General features: G+C 36.0%; 1 protein-coding gene across 1 annotated transcript in view; it reads right to left on the reverse strand.

Moving 5' to 3' along the window:
* Window positions 1–2,457: 2,457 nt before the first annotated feature.
* Window positions 2,458–15,867, reverse strand: part of BRDT (bromodomain testis associated) — a 55,777-nt gene continuing 42,367 nt past the window's right edge. The window contains exons 16-19 of the mRNA XM_025996441.2: window positions 15,618–15,718; window positions 5,885–6,090; window positions 5,115–5,286; window positions 2,458–3,382 (exon numbers count right to left, since the gene is read on the reverse strand). Coding sequence (XP_025852226.1) covers window positions 3,314–3,382; window positions 5,115–5,286; window positions 5,885–6,090; window positions 15,618–15,718 — 548 coding nt within the window. The 3' untranslated portion in view covers window positions 2,458–3,313. The remainder of the gene's footprint in view (window positions 3,383–5,114; window positions 5,287–5,884; window positions 6,091–15,617; window positions 15,719–15,867) is intronic.

Genomic DNA, 15,867 nt, shown 5'->3' on the forward strand with positions numbered 1-15,867 from the left:
AGCAATACAATTATGTCAGGCTCTATACGTGGTGTATTTACTGCAGCATTATTCATGGTAGAGAAAGACTGGAATCAACTGAATCAATAGGGGGATCACATAAATCATGATATATCTGTTCTAATTTATGTCATGCAGCCTTCTTAAAAAGAATGAATCAAATCAATCTATATCCGTCTAAAGATCTATACAGATGCTCCTGATGCATTAAGAAAAACTCATTTGCCAAGTAACATGTATAGAGGACCATGTTTTTGTAAAAACAATCCCCTCAAAGTCCTGACATGTCAATTTTTGAGCGTAAAAAGACTGAAAAATATACAAGCTTTGATCTCTCAATAGTTGGGATAGAGAGGAGAGAAACTTATTTCTACATTGGTAGTAAGATTTCTGGGCAGCATTATGGCTAACTTGAGTTTATGCTCATGAATTTGAAGTGAGATTGGTTATCATGGTTGCATGTGTTTCTATAACCACAAACAACTTAATGGGTGCAGAGGAAGCAGTCAGACTAATAAGGATTTTTTGCCAAGTGAATACAACAAAGAAAGGAGCAATGGAATTGAGGGTATATGCAAGGGAGTGGTATAAATAATGCCAACAAACTTGCATAAGAAGGGCATGGGGACGCCTGGATGGCTCAGCAGTTGAGCATCTACCTTTGGCTCGGGCCATGATCCTGGAGCCCCAGGATCGAGTCCCACATCGGGCTTCCTGCATGGAGCCCGCTTCTCCCTCTATGTCTCTGCCTCCCACTGTGTCTCTCGTGAATAAATAAATAATTTTTTTTTTTTAAAAAGGGCATGAAGGGGAGAGGTACTATGAAAAGCACTAGGATTAATGAATTGTAAGGTCATGGTGAAGCCTAATGATTGTTGGAGTCAGGGCCTATCTAGATTAAACTAGAAAAAGATATGAGAAAGTAGTAAGAGACTAACTTGCTTGAAACTGAGACTAAGGAAAGATTTTAGTTATTGACAATGATAAAGGAATGGTTAAAGGTGATTAGCTATTAAGATAATTAGCAGAGTTTAGGGACTGAGAAGTGTCAATTTAGAGAGAAATAGAGACTAAAATCTCTGGGGAACAAGATGGTGTGAAACAGGGATGGTAAATGACTATGGGTGGTACAGTCTGGTGATCATGAAAAAGGGAGGGCGGCAGGGGTGGTGGAGGTGGTCATGGTGGTCTTCAAGTGGCACCCCAAAGGTAAGAAAAACATTAGTCAAGAAAAGAAACAGGCACTAAATGAGAGCCTGCAGCAGAGTGCCCAGGTTGTTAGAGCAGTGGTTCTCAAACTGTAGTGTGTATTAGAATCATCTGGAGGGAGTGTTCAGCTAAAGGTTGCTGAACCCTACACCCAGTGTTTCTGATTCAGTAATTCTGAAGTCTGAGAATTTGCATTTCTAAAACATTCTCAGGTGATGCTGATGTAGCTGGTCCATGGACCACACTTCCAGAACTCAAGAAAAATGGGAAAAAACAAACAAAAAGTTTGATCATGTAGGGAATGTTTTGGATGAACAATCATGAATCCCAGAAAACAAAATGAACAAGTTTTAGAAACTGGAAAGTAGTGACAGATGGACAGAAAAGGGGTCCTCACAAAACAAGGGTTCAGTTAAAGACAAGTTACATGCAGTATTTCATGCATAAAACTAACAGAAGTAAATTCCACAGAAGTCAAGAGAAGACAAAAATCTTTTACTAAAAAATAAAGCATAATATAGGAAGGATCAGTTATAAACTGATTATTTTGATTGCTAAGCTGACTTCAACCAACCTACTAAAAAGTTTGTTGACTGAACAAAGGCTAAAAGTGTTAAGCTGGTTAAACAAAACACTGACAACCATAACACAGCTCTATCAGGGCTCTTCCAAATGTTAATAGGAAAACCTCCAAGTAAGCCATTATTCTTTAATTTAAAATGATGTTAACAAAACTGAACTTTTTTTAGATGTAGCCAAAGCTCACTGATTCATCAGTTTTATTAGTTGTTTAAAGGCAGCTGTTGAAAGATTTAATGTGTATTTGATAGAAATCCTTACTATTTTCATTCTCTCTTCAAAATGGAAAATTTCCCACAGATCTTAAAAGTATTACATAATATTAAAAAGAATGAGAAGGAAAAAAACACCTGTAATTCCATCACCTAGAACCAATCACTATGTACACCTGATACACCTGATATATCTTCCTAAAAATACATATATTCTAGAATACATAGAGATCTATCTAATCTGTAGATAATCTTTTAGGAAAATAACAATGCATACTATTTAGTATATACACACTAATCACTTGGTTAAAAATAGTTGTAGTTAATGAGTATGACAGCTACTTTGATTCTAGCTGTTTCATAAAAGTGTCACCATCATTTAGCCACTAGTTGATCATATTTTTTAAATGACTGTAGTTTAGATAGTTCAAAAAATTATATTGAGTATAAAAACAAATGAAGTCAAGAAAACTGTTTCTCTTTTGCTCTAAAACACACACATACACACACACTGAGTTTTCACTTTAGATGGTATCATAATAGGACCTGAGTCATGTTACACTTCAAGAGTCCAAAATGCTAAAATATATGAAGTGGATACACATGATTTATACATAATTGCAACTTGAGAATGATGAAACAAAAATAATTTACAGATTTAAAGACTACATAGTTAAGTAAAAATGTAAAACATCCATTACTATCACATATGCATATAAGAATTGTATAAGTTCCTATAGAAACTTACATCATAATATTTACTATTATTTTGCTCAAATTTAACATCATCCAAACCATACATAATACTCTTTAAACTAAATTTCAATATAAATTTTGCATACAGAATCAGCAGAGAATATTATATAACCTGACAGTCAAAGAAACCAAGTATTATTTGTTAGAAGTTCAAAATACTTTAAGGCAGATAGATATTTGTTTTAAAAGTTAAAAACTCAACAGGAACTGTTTTTGATACACTTTTATGTATTTTTCATTTTTAAACAAGAAGGGTCTCTTTTGGATTTTCAGTGCTTAGACAGGGACTATAATACATAGCAGACAATTATTTATAAAATAAATAACATCTGGGAATTTATTCAATTTTTAGGGATCCAAAATTATAAAATTTCCTGTAAATTATATCATTTAGAAAATGAACATATAGCTATTAAAAATATATGTGAAAATTGTTTAATCATTTTAGAGCAAATACAATATAAGATTGGTATCGTGGTGTTTTAAAGCAATCATTTTACCATATACATTTTAATCTTTTATATCATTCATTTTAAGTTGATGGTTAATTTAATGTTTTAATCAAAGTTGTTTTCAAACATTGTCATAATGTCACTTTGAAGAGTCATATCAATGGTACCAGCCATCTGTAGAAACAAGGAAAAAAAATTCAATGTTACTTTAAAAATATCTATGCCTTCATTAGATATATATAAAAATGATCAAACAACATTTAGAACAGATTCTACAAAATGAACACAATTTATTTAACGTAATGAGTCTAATTTTCTATTTCTGTTCAAATACTGATTTTTAAAAAAAAACCAAAAAACAAATACTGATTTTTGTTAAATTATTGTTCATGTGATAATACTTAAAGCTTACACAAATACTAAATTAAACTTCTCCAAATAAGAGAAAATTATCAGTGTTGACAGACTATTAACAAGGACATGAACTGAGTATATTATTTCATTTATCTCTATAATCAAAATAGTGCTAGACACATAAAATTATGTTCTGAATGAACCAGTGTCTTTAACTATTTGAGGAAACTAAAATGCATAGCAATAAAGCTACAGGCTTTTCTTGACTCTGCCACTTACTGTGTAACCTAGGGCAAATTATTTAACCAAGTTTATTTTATATATAGGTATTTATGAAATTTTTTTTTTATTTTTTATTGGTGTTCAATTTACCAACATACAGAATAACCCCCAGTGCCCGTCACCCATTCACTCCCACCCCCCGCCCTCCTCCCCTATCACCCCTAGTTCGTTTCCCAGAGTTAGGAGTCTTTATGTTCTGTCTCCCTTTCTGATATTTCCCACACATTTCTTCTCCCTTCCCTTATTATTCCCTTTCACTATTATTTATATTCCCCAAATGAATGAGAACATACAATGTTTGTCCTTCTCCGATTGACTTACTTCACTCAGCATAATACCCTCCAGTTCCATCCACCAAATCGCATGTATAACACTCAGTATGTTCATTAAATGCTAAGAAGCCATTAAAAATAAGCTAAAGTAAACAGAATTCTAATTAAATAAAAAGAAATAGGGATGCAGGGGTGGTTCAGTCAATTAAGCCTCTACCTTTGGCTCAGGTCATGATCTCAGGGTCCTGGGATGGAGCCTCCCATGGGGCACCCTATTCAGCAGGGAGTTTGCTTCTCTCTCTCCCTCTGTTTTGCCCACTCCCACCCCACTTGTGCTCTCTTTCTCAAATAAATAAAATCTAATAAATAAGACAAAGGAAATAAATGTTTCCTATACTCTGAAGCCTTCTCTAAATGCTCATGTTGATGACATCCAAACTGACCAATTATGAAATTTTTTTAAATCTACTTATTTTTTTTAAAAGATTTTATTTATTTATTTATGAGAGACGCAGAGACACAGGCAGAGGGAAAAGCAGGCTCCATGCAGGGAGCCTGACGTGGGACACGATCTCAGGATCCCAGGATCAGGACCTGAGCCAAAGGCAGACGCTCAACCGCTGAGCCACCCAGGTGCCCCATATCTATGAAATTTTTTTTTTTTCAGCTCAGGGATGTGAGATCAAGCCCCACTTTGGGCTCTGAGGTAAGGGTGGAGTTGGTGAGGTAAGGGTGGAGTTGGCTTCGAATCCCCCCACTTCCCCCTGCTCCGCCCCCCACTCTATCTCTAAAATAAATAAGTAAATCTTTAAAAAAAAAAAAAAAAGAATTTGTTTTTAATTTGTAATTAGTTAACAGCCCAGAGTGATAGGTAAATGTACCAACAATGTAAATTCACTGTCACTGAAAATCACCCTGAATATATCTTTGAACTTGTAAAAGCCACTGCTTTGTTAAATCTTTCCTTAGTTAGATTTAGTAAAGTAAAATTTACTTACTGCTTCTCTCCTCCTCCGCTCTTGCTCTTTCTCCCTTGCTAAATTACGGTCTTTGAGAAGCCAGAGTTTGTATTTATCTTGAGCTTCTGAAGACTGCTGATGGTCTTTCTGTTCTCCAAGGTACTGATTTTGCATTTTGTTTGAAAAAGATTCTTGAGTGAAACCAAGGTCCCTTAAAGAAACAATATAGCTCAAAGTAGGTTTCAAATTCCTTAAAAATTTTTATTACAAAGATATGTTAATTCAATTATAAACATAAAGCAATGTTTTAGATCCCTCCTTTCATATGTTATGATATCATTTTTAAGTTTGACTTTTGGTGTCATATTTTGTAAAGGCAATCTATATTAACAAAGAGAAGGTTATGGAAACTAAGCAAGTATATTGCTATGTTTTTACACATAGAATGGAAACAAGACATTTCTGGAAAATAATGATGTCTTTATGATTTAGTTATATTAGTATCTTTAATAGCTTAATCACTTGATAATTTCTATCCTCTTCAAAGTAGATACTACTTGTCAATTAAAAATATCAATAAAATTTACTTTTTACAATTATAATTCGCTTTGTATTCTACTAAATAGCTAAATCATGGTCACTTGACAAAAAAGAAATATATTTAAAATTACATGTCCACCATTGGGAATGGAGATTGCTATACATAGTCAATGCATGCAGACATGAATGAATACTTGAACAAAAAGAAACTGATAAATGAAAAAAAGTCCATTATCTCCTAGGCTCCCTTAATCCAGTAAATTACTGACCTCTGATTTTCTTGAACTCTTTTTGGTTCCATTGTATTCTGTTCCATATGTTTCCGTATTAGTTCCTGTGTTCGAGCTTTTACTTCTTTTTCTATTGCTGCTTTTCTAAATTGGTTGAAGAGCTCATCTGAGGATTTCAGTACACCTGATGTTTTGACTGGTTTGCCTAAACTTTTCCAAGAGTCTGCATTCTTTATCTTTATATCCTAAAACAAATATCTGATTCAGTATATGTCTACAGATGTCAACTATATACTGGAAGGAAAACAATATTTTTGATACAATAATAGATCAAATTAAGATTCTAAAGGTCTCTATGTAATCTTAAAAACTATTTAAAAATATGAAAATATGACAACAGATAAACTATTCATTAATCATTTAAGACCAAATTAAAATAGCATGTTTACCAATTATTTCAATTTAATGTAAAACATATACAGTTGACACTGAACAACATGGGGATGAGGAGTGCTGACACCTGCATATTCAAAAGTCCATGTGTAACTTCAGACTCCCCCCAAAACTACTGATAGCCTGTGGTCAACTAAAGGCCTTAACCAATAACAGAAGCAGTTGATTAACACATATTTTCTATGTTATATGTATTATATACTGTATTCTTATAATAAAGAGAAAATAATATGAGAAAATCATACTGAAAAAATATGTTACAGTACTATACTGTATTGAAAAAAGCTGGATTATAAGTCGACCCAACAGTTCAACTCTGTGTTGTTCAGGGGTTACTCTATATTAAGAGTATGAGAATCTTCAAGGAATATAAAAATAAGTAAAAAGATATTTATGGTCCTATATGAAAACTAAATCAAATATACAAATTATTAATAAGGAAGGAAAGATGATGCCATAAGAATGACATACTAATTTGCTGGGAACCCTCTGACATGACTTTATCTTTCCTTTCTTAAAAAGTTAACTGATTGTGACACTGTTCTTAAATGATCATGATCTAGATCAGTGCAACCCATAGAAATATATGTATTTTAAAATTTTCCAGTACAGAGGTGCCTGGGTGGCTTGGTTCATTGAGTGTCCAACTGTTAGTTTCAGCTCAGGTCACAATCTCAGGGTCATGGGGTCAAACCCCACTTTGCACTCCATGCTCAGCAGGGAGTGTGCTTGAGATTCTCTCTCCCTCTGCCCCTCTCCCTGCTCATGTGCATGTGCTCTATCAAGTGAATAAGTAAATATTTTAAAAATAAAATAAATGTATAGGAATTATATAGAGAAGGTGGCAAAGGAGAAGGATCCTAAGCTCACCTTGTCCTGTTGATACAAATAGGTAACATACACATCAGTGTAAATACCAGAAAATGACTCCAAAGATTGGTAGACTAGACTCTGCACAGCTAAATATACAGAAGAGGCCACAATAGGGTAGAAAGGACCAAGGGTGGTGAGGATCCAAACAGACCCACTGGACTCTCTATGAGACTGTCTGCAGGAGGGAAGGATGCTGAGCATGGGCAGGAGAAAGAAACAGACACCCACCCTAGGCACAGGAAGGTGGATGACCATAATATCTGGCTTTGGAGACCAGAGAGGCTGAATTTCACAAGTTCTTACAATCAAATTAGCAGGTCTTTAACACTTGGAACATTAAAAATTAAAAGGCTCTATGGGAGAACTGGGAGAGTGGAGTCCAAATCCTTGAAGAGCACAACAAACAGCACTGTGAAGATACAGCAATAGAAGCACTAGTTTGAAACAGCTGGTGTATATGAGAGGGAGATGTGTTTACTCATTTCAGATTGTGTGCTGGAGATGAACCAGAGGGGCAGGAATCAATGACAGACTTCTCCAAGAACAAAGGAAGTGGTGGATGCCATTTCCCTCCTCTCACCCTCAGTTTAGACACTGGAACCAGCATGACCTCAACATTCTCCACATAACTTATTAATACCTCTTGCTCTGCCCCCATGCTTCCGCAAACCTGTGCCCTAAAACTTGGTTTGCCTTGGTCCCAAGTCCAGTGAACTGAAGTGGCTCTTGCTGGCACTGTACTCCACCCTGCATTCTATGTACCTGTCACCTCCAATATGCTCTTGGCAGGAGAGTGATTCAAAGTGATGCCATAAGCTGGGCAGTGTTCAAGCAGCCCTGACAGGAACCAGTACCACTCCAAAATGACCACTAACTTGGAGAGAAGGAAAGATAAACACACACACACAGCAGTCCAACTATAGCCCTGGCTGTGGGCTGGGGGGCAGACATCTAGTCTGGCTGCAGGACTCAACCACCAATGAAAGCTTGTTGAGGCAAAACACAGGGAGAGCACTCAACAGCTCTGTGCTACTGCCTCTATGTCAAATGCCTGGTATGACTCAACTCAAACCCGGAGAAACCGAAGACTGGCTCACTAATAAAACTGGAACTAAATCCTGCCTCCAACAGGCAGAGAAAGCCATTGCAGATGAGGAGGCTGAAGGCAAAAGTGGCTTAGCCACAACAATAGGGCTCACATGACACACACAGGAGATACCCCTCAACCCCAGGGTCTGGTGAACAGGGGACACTGCACTGCAGGGCACCACAGGACTTTTTTCAAAGCCCAATACTTTCATGTATAGGAGACATAGCTGACTTTCATAACAGAGAAACTGACACAGAGAATTAGACACAATCAGGAGACAGAGGAGTAAGTTCCAAATGAATGAAGAGGACAAAAATCATAGCTAGAGACCTAAATGAGACAAATAAGTAATATGACTGATGGAGAATTTAAAGTATTGGTCATAAAAATACTCACTGGAATTCAGGAAAGGGTGGGAGACTTCAATGAAGCCACCAAAAAAGAGACAGAAAACAGAAAATATAAAAAAGAACCAGCCAGAGAAACATTCACATTATAGGAATCCCAGAAAGAAAAAAAAAAAAGACACAGAAAAGGGGGGAGTAAATTTGTTTGAAGAAATAATAACTATAAACTTCCCAAATCTGGGGAAGGAACCCAAATCCAGGAGGCACAGAAAACCCCTAATAAAATCAATCAAGGAAGTTCACTCCAAGACACATAGTAGTTAAATGGCAAACTACAGTTCTAAAAGTTTCAGGAGAAAAGAAAACATACTAGGGAAAACCCCATAAGGCTATCAGCAGATTTTTCAGCAGAAACTGTACAGGAAAGAAAAAAGTGGCATGATATATTCAACATGCTGAAAGGAAATTAAAAAAAAAAAAACTGCAATCAAGAATACTCTATCTAGCAAGCCTGTCATTCAGAAAAGGAGAGTTTCCCAAAGGAAAGTTAAAGGAATTTATTACCACTAAACCAGCCCTGTGAGAAATATTAAATGGGATACCTTGAATTAAAGACCATAAGTAAGAATAAGAATAGGAAGCACAAAAGCAGTAAAATTAAGTATAGCTATAAAAATTAGTCAAGGGATTCACAAAATAAAATGATGTAAGGTATGACACCATATACCTGAAACATAGTAAAGGGGGCAGTAGAGGTGGAGAAGAGTAAAGAATAGGTCAACTTACCATCGATGTAATAAGGACTGCTATATGCATAAGCTGTTATATATACAAACTTAACAGTAACCAAGAATTAAAAATCAGTACTAGATATGTAAAAAAATAAAGAGAACAGAATCCAAGTTTGTTACTAAAGAAAACCAGCAAACTGAACAAGAAAGCAAGAAAAATCAATAACAAGGAAGAACTACAAAAACAACCATAAAACAAGCAACAAAATGGCAATAAGTACATACCTATCAATAATTACTTTGAATGGAAATGGACTAAATACTCCAATCAAAAGCTACAGGATGATGGAATGGATAAAGGAGCAAGATTCACCCATGTGATGTCTCCAAGAGACTCATTTCATACTACAGACACATGCAGACTGAAAGTGAAGGGATGGAAAAGCATTTATGCAAATGGAAGAGAAAGGAAAGTCAGGGGAGCATTACTTGTATTGGACAAAATGGACTTTAAAACAAAGACTGAAATAAGAGACAAAGGACACTATATAATCACAAAGAGAACAATTCAACAAGAAAATATAACAATTATAAGTATTTATGCACCCAACATGGGAGCACCCAAATACATACAGCAGCTAATAACAAACATAAAGAAAGTATGGAATAGTAATACAATATACTAGGGGATTTTCATCCCCCACTTACATCAATGGATAGATCATCCAAACAGAAAATCAACAATGAAACAGTGGCTTTGAATGACACATTGGATGACCAAATGGATCCAATAGATATATTCAGAACATTCCATCCTAAACTAGCAGAATACACATTCTTTCCAAGTGTAAACAGCACTATCCAGTATAGATCACATTAGGCCACAGAACAAAATCTCAATAAATACAAAAATATCAAAGTCATGCCATACATCTTTTCTGACAACACTATGGAACTAGCAGGGAACCACAAGAAAAAAATCTAGAAAGAACACAAGTACATGGAGGTTAAATATCATGCTACTACTGAACAACCAAGGGCTCAAGGAAGAAATAATATTTTTATATTCTTTTATTAATATTTTAATAAAATATTAATATTTTTATATTATTTATAGTTAAACATAATAGTTTAATATTTATATATATTTATATTTAAATATATAAATATTTTATATTTATATATAAAATATATATTTAAATATATAAAAATATTTTATATATATTTATATTTAAATATAAAATATTTTATAAATATTTTAATAAAGTATTAATATTTTATATTATTTTTTATTTAAAAATATCTTGAGGCTAATGAAAATGGAAATACTACTACATGTATGGGATGTGGCAAAAGCAATTCAAGAGGAAAGTTTACAGTGATAAATGCACACATCACGAAACAAGAAAGATCTCATGTATAACCTAATTTATACCTTTCTAGTTCTTATAAGGAACTAGAAAAAAGAAGAGCAAAGCCCAAAGTTAGAGAAGGAAGGAAACAACAAAGATCCGAGCAGAAGCAGTTTTAAATGACAACAGAACTAATCAATGAAACTAAAAGCTGATTTTTTTAAAAGATAAAGAAAGCAGACAGACTTTTAGGTAGACTCGTCAGAAGAAAGAGGATTCAAAAAGTAGAATCCTAAATGAAAGCGATATTACAACTGATACCACAGAAATACAAAGATAAGAGACTACTATGAACGATTATATCAAAGAAATGAACAACCTGGAAAGAAACGGATAAATTCCTAGAAAGATACAATCTTCCAAGACTGAATGACGATGAAACAGAAAATCTGAAACAGACTGATTACTAGTGAGGACACTGAGTCTATCATCAAAAGCCTCCAAACAAACAAAAATCCAAGAACAGATAGCTTCACATTTTAAGAACCAATACCAATCCTTCTCCAACTCTCCCCCAAAATAGGAGAGGAACTCTTCCAAACTCATGTTATGGCCAGCATTACCCTGATACCGAAACCAGATAAGTACACAAAAAATCATAGGCCAATATCCCTGATGAACACAGATTAAATATGATACACCACATTACCAAAATGAGTAAGAATCATATGACCATCTCAACTGATGCAGAAAAAGAATGGGCAAATTCAACCCTTGTTTTTTTAAAGATTTATTATTTATTTTGGGGGGAGGGGCAGAGGAAGCAAGAAATCCAAGCAGACTTGTGTGCTGAGCACAAAGTCCAACGTGTGGCTCAATCGCATGACCGCTGGACTACGACCCAAGGGTCAAGATGCTTAACTGACTGTGCCACCCAAGCACCCCAACAGCTGTTTTTTTATATGATAAAAACTCTCAACAAAGTGAACATTGAGTTAAGGTACCTGAGTTAAGGTATCTCATATAATAAAAGCTATAAATGAATTAATAAAAGTCAGACATTATCAGTGGTCACCCAGATGTCCTTTGGAAGTGTTTCCCATATGTTGTCAATAAAACCTATTTTTGTTTTTACCCATGGAATAAGCTAAATACCCACTGTAGAATTCATCTGACTACTCAGTCATTTAAAGCATACCATCTTCAGATAGAGGTTTGAAACAACTATGGCAATACCCGATGGTATATATTAAACCGGGAATAAAGGAAGGATAAAAACTGGTCTCTAGCCTTGTGCCTGAAATTTCTACTTAACTGCAATGAAATTTTGGCAGATGCTAAAATAGTAAACTTTGTATGTGGGTTTGGGAGTATAGGACAGTTTTTCAGGAATAACAAAGAATAAAACAACTAGAAAGGTAGATATGAGAATGGCAAGCATTCCTCATTAAGAATGAATATAATTAAAGGCATAAATAGGGATAATCTGGAGAGAAATGAATAGTTCAGTTGCAATGAGTTATAAGGCATCTAGTTCAGATTGAAAAGTTAGTTTCGGGTCATAATGTAAAGGTGTTTAATCTTCATTCTGGAGTCAAAGTTGGAAACCAGTGGTGGTTTCATACAGATGAGTAATGTCATCAAGAGAACACATCAGGAAGAACAACGTAAGAATGTTAAAAGTGAAATGGATTAGAATAAGGAGGGTCTCAAGTTAGACCAGTTATGTTAAAAAGAGCTCAGATTAAAAGAGTAAGTGCTGGTTTATGAGGTTGAAAAAAAAGGAGACATATTAGAAATGAATCAAAGAATTGTAAAATGCTGAACAGGAACCTTAGCCTCCCTCACTGGATGCTAGCAGCACCCTTTCTCCCACCCCTGTGTGGCAACTCCTTGGCTGCAGAAGACCGAGAAGTCATCAAAAATGTTTATCATAGGAAGTCAGGACTAGAAATATGTATTTGGGTCATTTACAGAGAGACTAAAACTGAAATCACCATAGTGGATGTTCAATTAGAGAAGTAGTAGAATGTTCTGGCTTCTCACTGTATCAATTTTGGGAAGGATGTAACAATTTTAGAGGTTACTGGTTCCTCTGATAAGCCAAATAATAGGGATAGGGGAGCAGCCAGGCAAAATTAAGGCACTGGTTCTCACCTGGGGGTGATTCCCCTCTGTCCAGGGAAGACAACTGGCAATGTAAGTGGATGCTTTTGGTTGCCACACAGGGGTGGGGGAAAGGGTACTACTAGCATCCAGTGAGGAAGAGGCTAAGGTTCCTGTTCAGTATTTTACAATGCATAGCCCTACCCCCAATACAGACTTATCCAAGCCCAAAATGTCAATAGTGCTAAACTAAAGAAACCCTGGCGTAGTGGGAAAATAAGACAAAAAGGAATAATAAAGATTTTAGAGATGGAAGGAGACCTCCAAAATAAATCTGCTGAGTGCAAAAGAATTAAGAACAGAGATGAATTGGGATGCCTGGGTGGCTCAGCGGTTTAGCGCCTGCCTTTGGACCAGGGTGAGATCCTGGAATCCCAGGATTGAGTCCCGCATCGGGCTCCCTGCATGGAATCTGCTTCTCCCTCTCTCCAAGTCTCTATCCCTCTCTGTGTGTCTCTCATGAATAAAAGTAAAATATTACAAAAAAAGAAAAAGAACAGAGATGAATTAATTTTGGTAATAAGAGATAACTTTTCCTGAGGCTGAAGTAAGAGAATGGCAAAGCTAGGACTTCTGAGTAAGAAGACAAGAGGTTGAATGTTCATCAAAATTTTTTGTTTTATTCTCAGCTCTTATTTGGGCAAGATGCTTGAACCACCTGGGCTGTAGGGTTTATGCATACAGAGTAATACTCAAAGTATCTCTTCGAGCACCGATATTCTATAACCTATCTTCTCAATAGGAGGTAACGCTGCTATCGACAGTAAAGGAACAATGCCAAGAATAGAAAGTCTCTTGTGAAGAGAAAAAGCCACACAATCCCATTCCTCCTTAAGCTTTCATTTCAACATTTTAGTTTCTACTACCTGCTAGGCACTGGAAATAAAGTAGACATGTCACATTTACCTATGGCACAAACTGCAACCATATGACATATACTGGATGTTTTTCTGCTTATTTTGCCCTTTTGGAAATTTTCTTATTGTTTTCAAACTTTATTTTGGGCCAGTCAAAATTATAGTTTTGTTAAATTAGAAACATAAAGATTATAGTAAACCAAATATTTAAGAAATTCTGTGGCACTATTCTTTTCATCCTAAAGGGGATGGGTAACACTTTTGTTATTAAAACCCAGTAAAGGGATCCCTGGGTGGCGCAGCGGTTTGGCGCCTGCCTTTGGCCCAGGGCGCGATCCTGGAGACCCGGGATCGAATCCCACGTCGGGCTCCCGGTGTATGGAGCCTGCTTCTCCCTCCGCCTGTGTCTCTGCCTCTCTCTCTCTCTCTCTCTCTGTGACTATCATAAATAAAATAAAAAAAAATAAATAAAACCCAGTAAAATAAAAAATTAATGTTGGGTATCAGAAAAGGTACTTTATTAAGGATTTCATTTATTTATTTTAGAGAGAGAGAAAGAGAGAGAAGAATGCGAGAGAGCACAAGCAGGGGAGCAGTGGCAGAGGGAGAAGCAGATGCCCTGCTGAGCAGGGAGCCCAACATAGGGCTCGATCCCAGGACCCTGGAATCATGACCTGAGCTAAAGGGATGCTTAATCCACTGAGCCACCCAGTCAGTGGGTGGCTCTTTTAAAAATGGCACTTTTTTGGGCAGTCCAGGTGGCCCAGCAGTTTAGCGCCGCCTTCAGCCTGGGTTGTGATCCTAGAGACCCAGGACTGAGTCCCACGTCAGGCTCCCTGCATGGAGCCTGTTTCTCCCTCTGCGTGTGTCTCTCTGCCTCTCTCTCTCTGTGTCATAAATAAATAAAATCTTTTTTAAAAAGGGCACTTTTAAAAATGATTCTTATCAACAACAAAACACCTAAATTCAACATAATCTCTGATGATAGTAATTATTGGCACATTACCTAAGAAAATTTAAAATATTATGAAAACACAAGGATCAAATCAGTATGCTCCTTATGGTGAAATGTTAGATATTCCTAAGTGTGCCCAAACACTTAGGAATAATAAGATTTGTCCTCTGAAGTACTGCAAGGAAAAAAAAAGAAAAGAAGGAAGAGAGGAAAGGTAGGAGAAAGGCAGGGGGGAGGGAATAGAGAAGAGATATAAACATCTCCTTCACAGTTAAGTTTCAGAGAATGACTCAAATGCTTAGAAGAGTACCTGATATACCTAATGCATCTAAAACGTTTATATTTGTTGAAAGAACGATCAATGTGTAGTTTGAGTGTTAAGTGCACCAAAGACTCCATTAGGAAATCCCCCATAACAAATTCTAAAAGATAGCTTTATGAAATGTTTTAAAATCAGGATAGGGGGATCCCTGGGTGGCTCAGTGGTTTAGCACCTGCCTTCGGCTCAGGGCGTGATTCTGGAGTCCCGGGATGAAGTCCCGCATCGGACTCCCGGCATGGAGCCTGCTTCTCCCTCTGCCTGTGTCTCTGCCTCTCCCTCTCTCTCTGTGTCTCTCATGAATAAATAAATAAAATCTTAAAAAAATAAAATCAGGATAGTTGGCAAATACCAGCATTATAGAACTTATAATTAAATACATGCATGAGAACTGATGGTAGAGGGTATGGGGGAGGTGTTGCTCACAAATAACTTTTGTTTTGTTTTGTTTTGTTTTAACTTTTTTTTTTTTAATTGAAGAGGCCAAAGAATATTTCTTTTTAATTAAATAAGCTTAGAGATCCAAAATCTCATTCAAGATAAGGCTTAAAATACCCCTTGTTCCACTTCCATATTCAATTTTAAAACCCTCCAAGATCCGTGAGGAAAAAATAACATCACTCTCTTACCTTCTGCACAGGTACTTGACATTCAGATTCTAACACTCTTGTGTCATTATCATCAGACTGATGCATCACAGTTAGGCCATTCAAATGCTGTTCAGTATCACCTAGATGCACACAGTTTTAGAACAGTATAATGAAGTGATTTCATTTTGTTTGTCCATAATTTGACTTTTTTTCCCTTCCCAACCTACCCAGGTCAGAAACTATGAAAACAAAGTGATTAATTTTTGATATTATTTTAACTTTGGAATAT

The sequence above is a fragment of the Vulpes vulpes genome, chromosome 3 (assembly GCF_048418805.1).
Source record: "Vulpes vulpes isolate BD-2025 chromosome 3, VulVul3, whole genome shotgun sequence".
Classification (NCBI taxonomy): Eukaryota; Metazoa; Chordata; class Mammalia; order Carnivora; family Canidae; genus Vulpes; species Vulpes vulpes.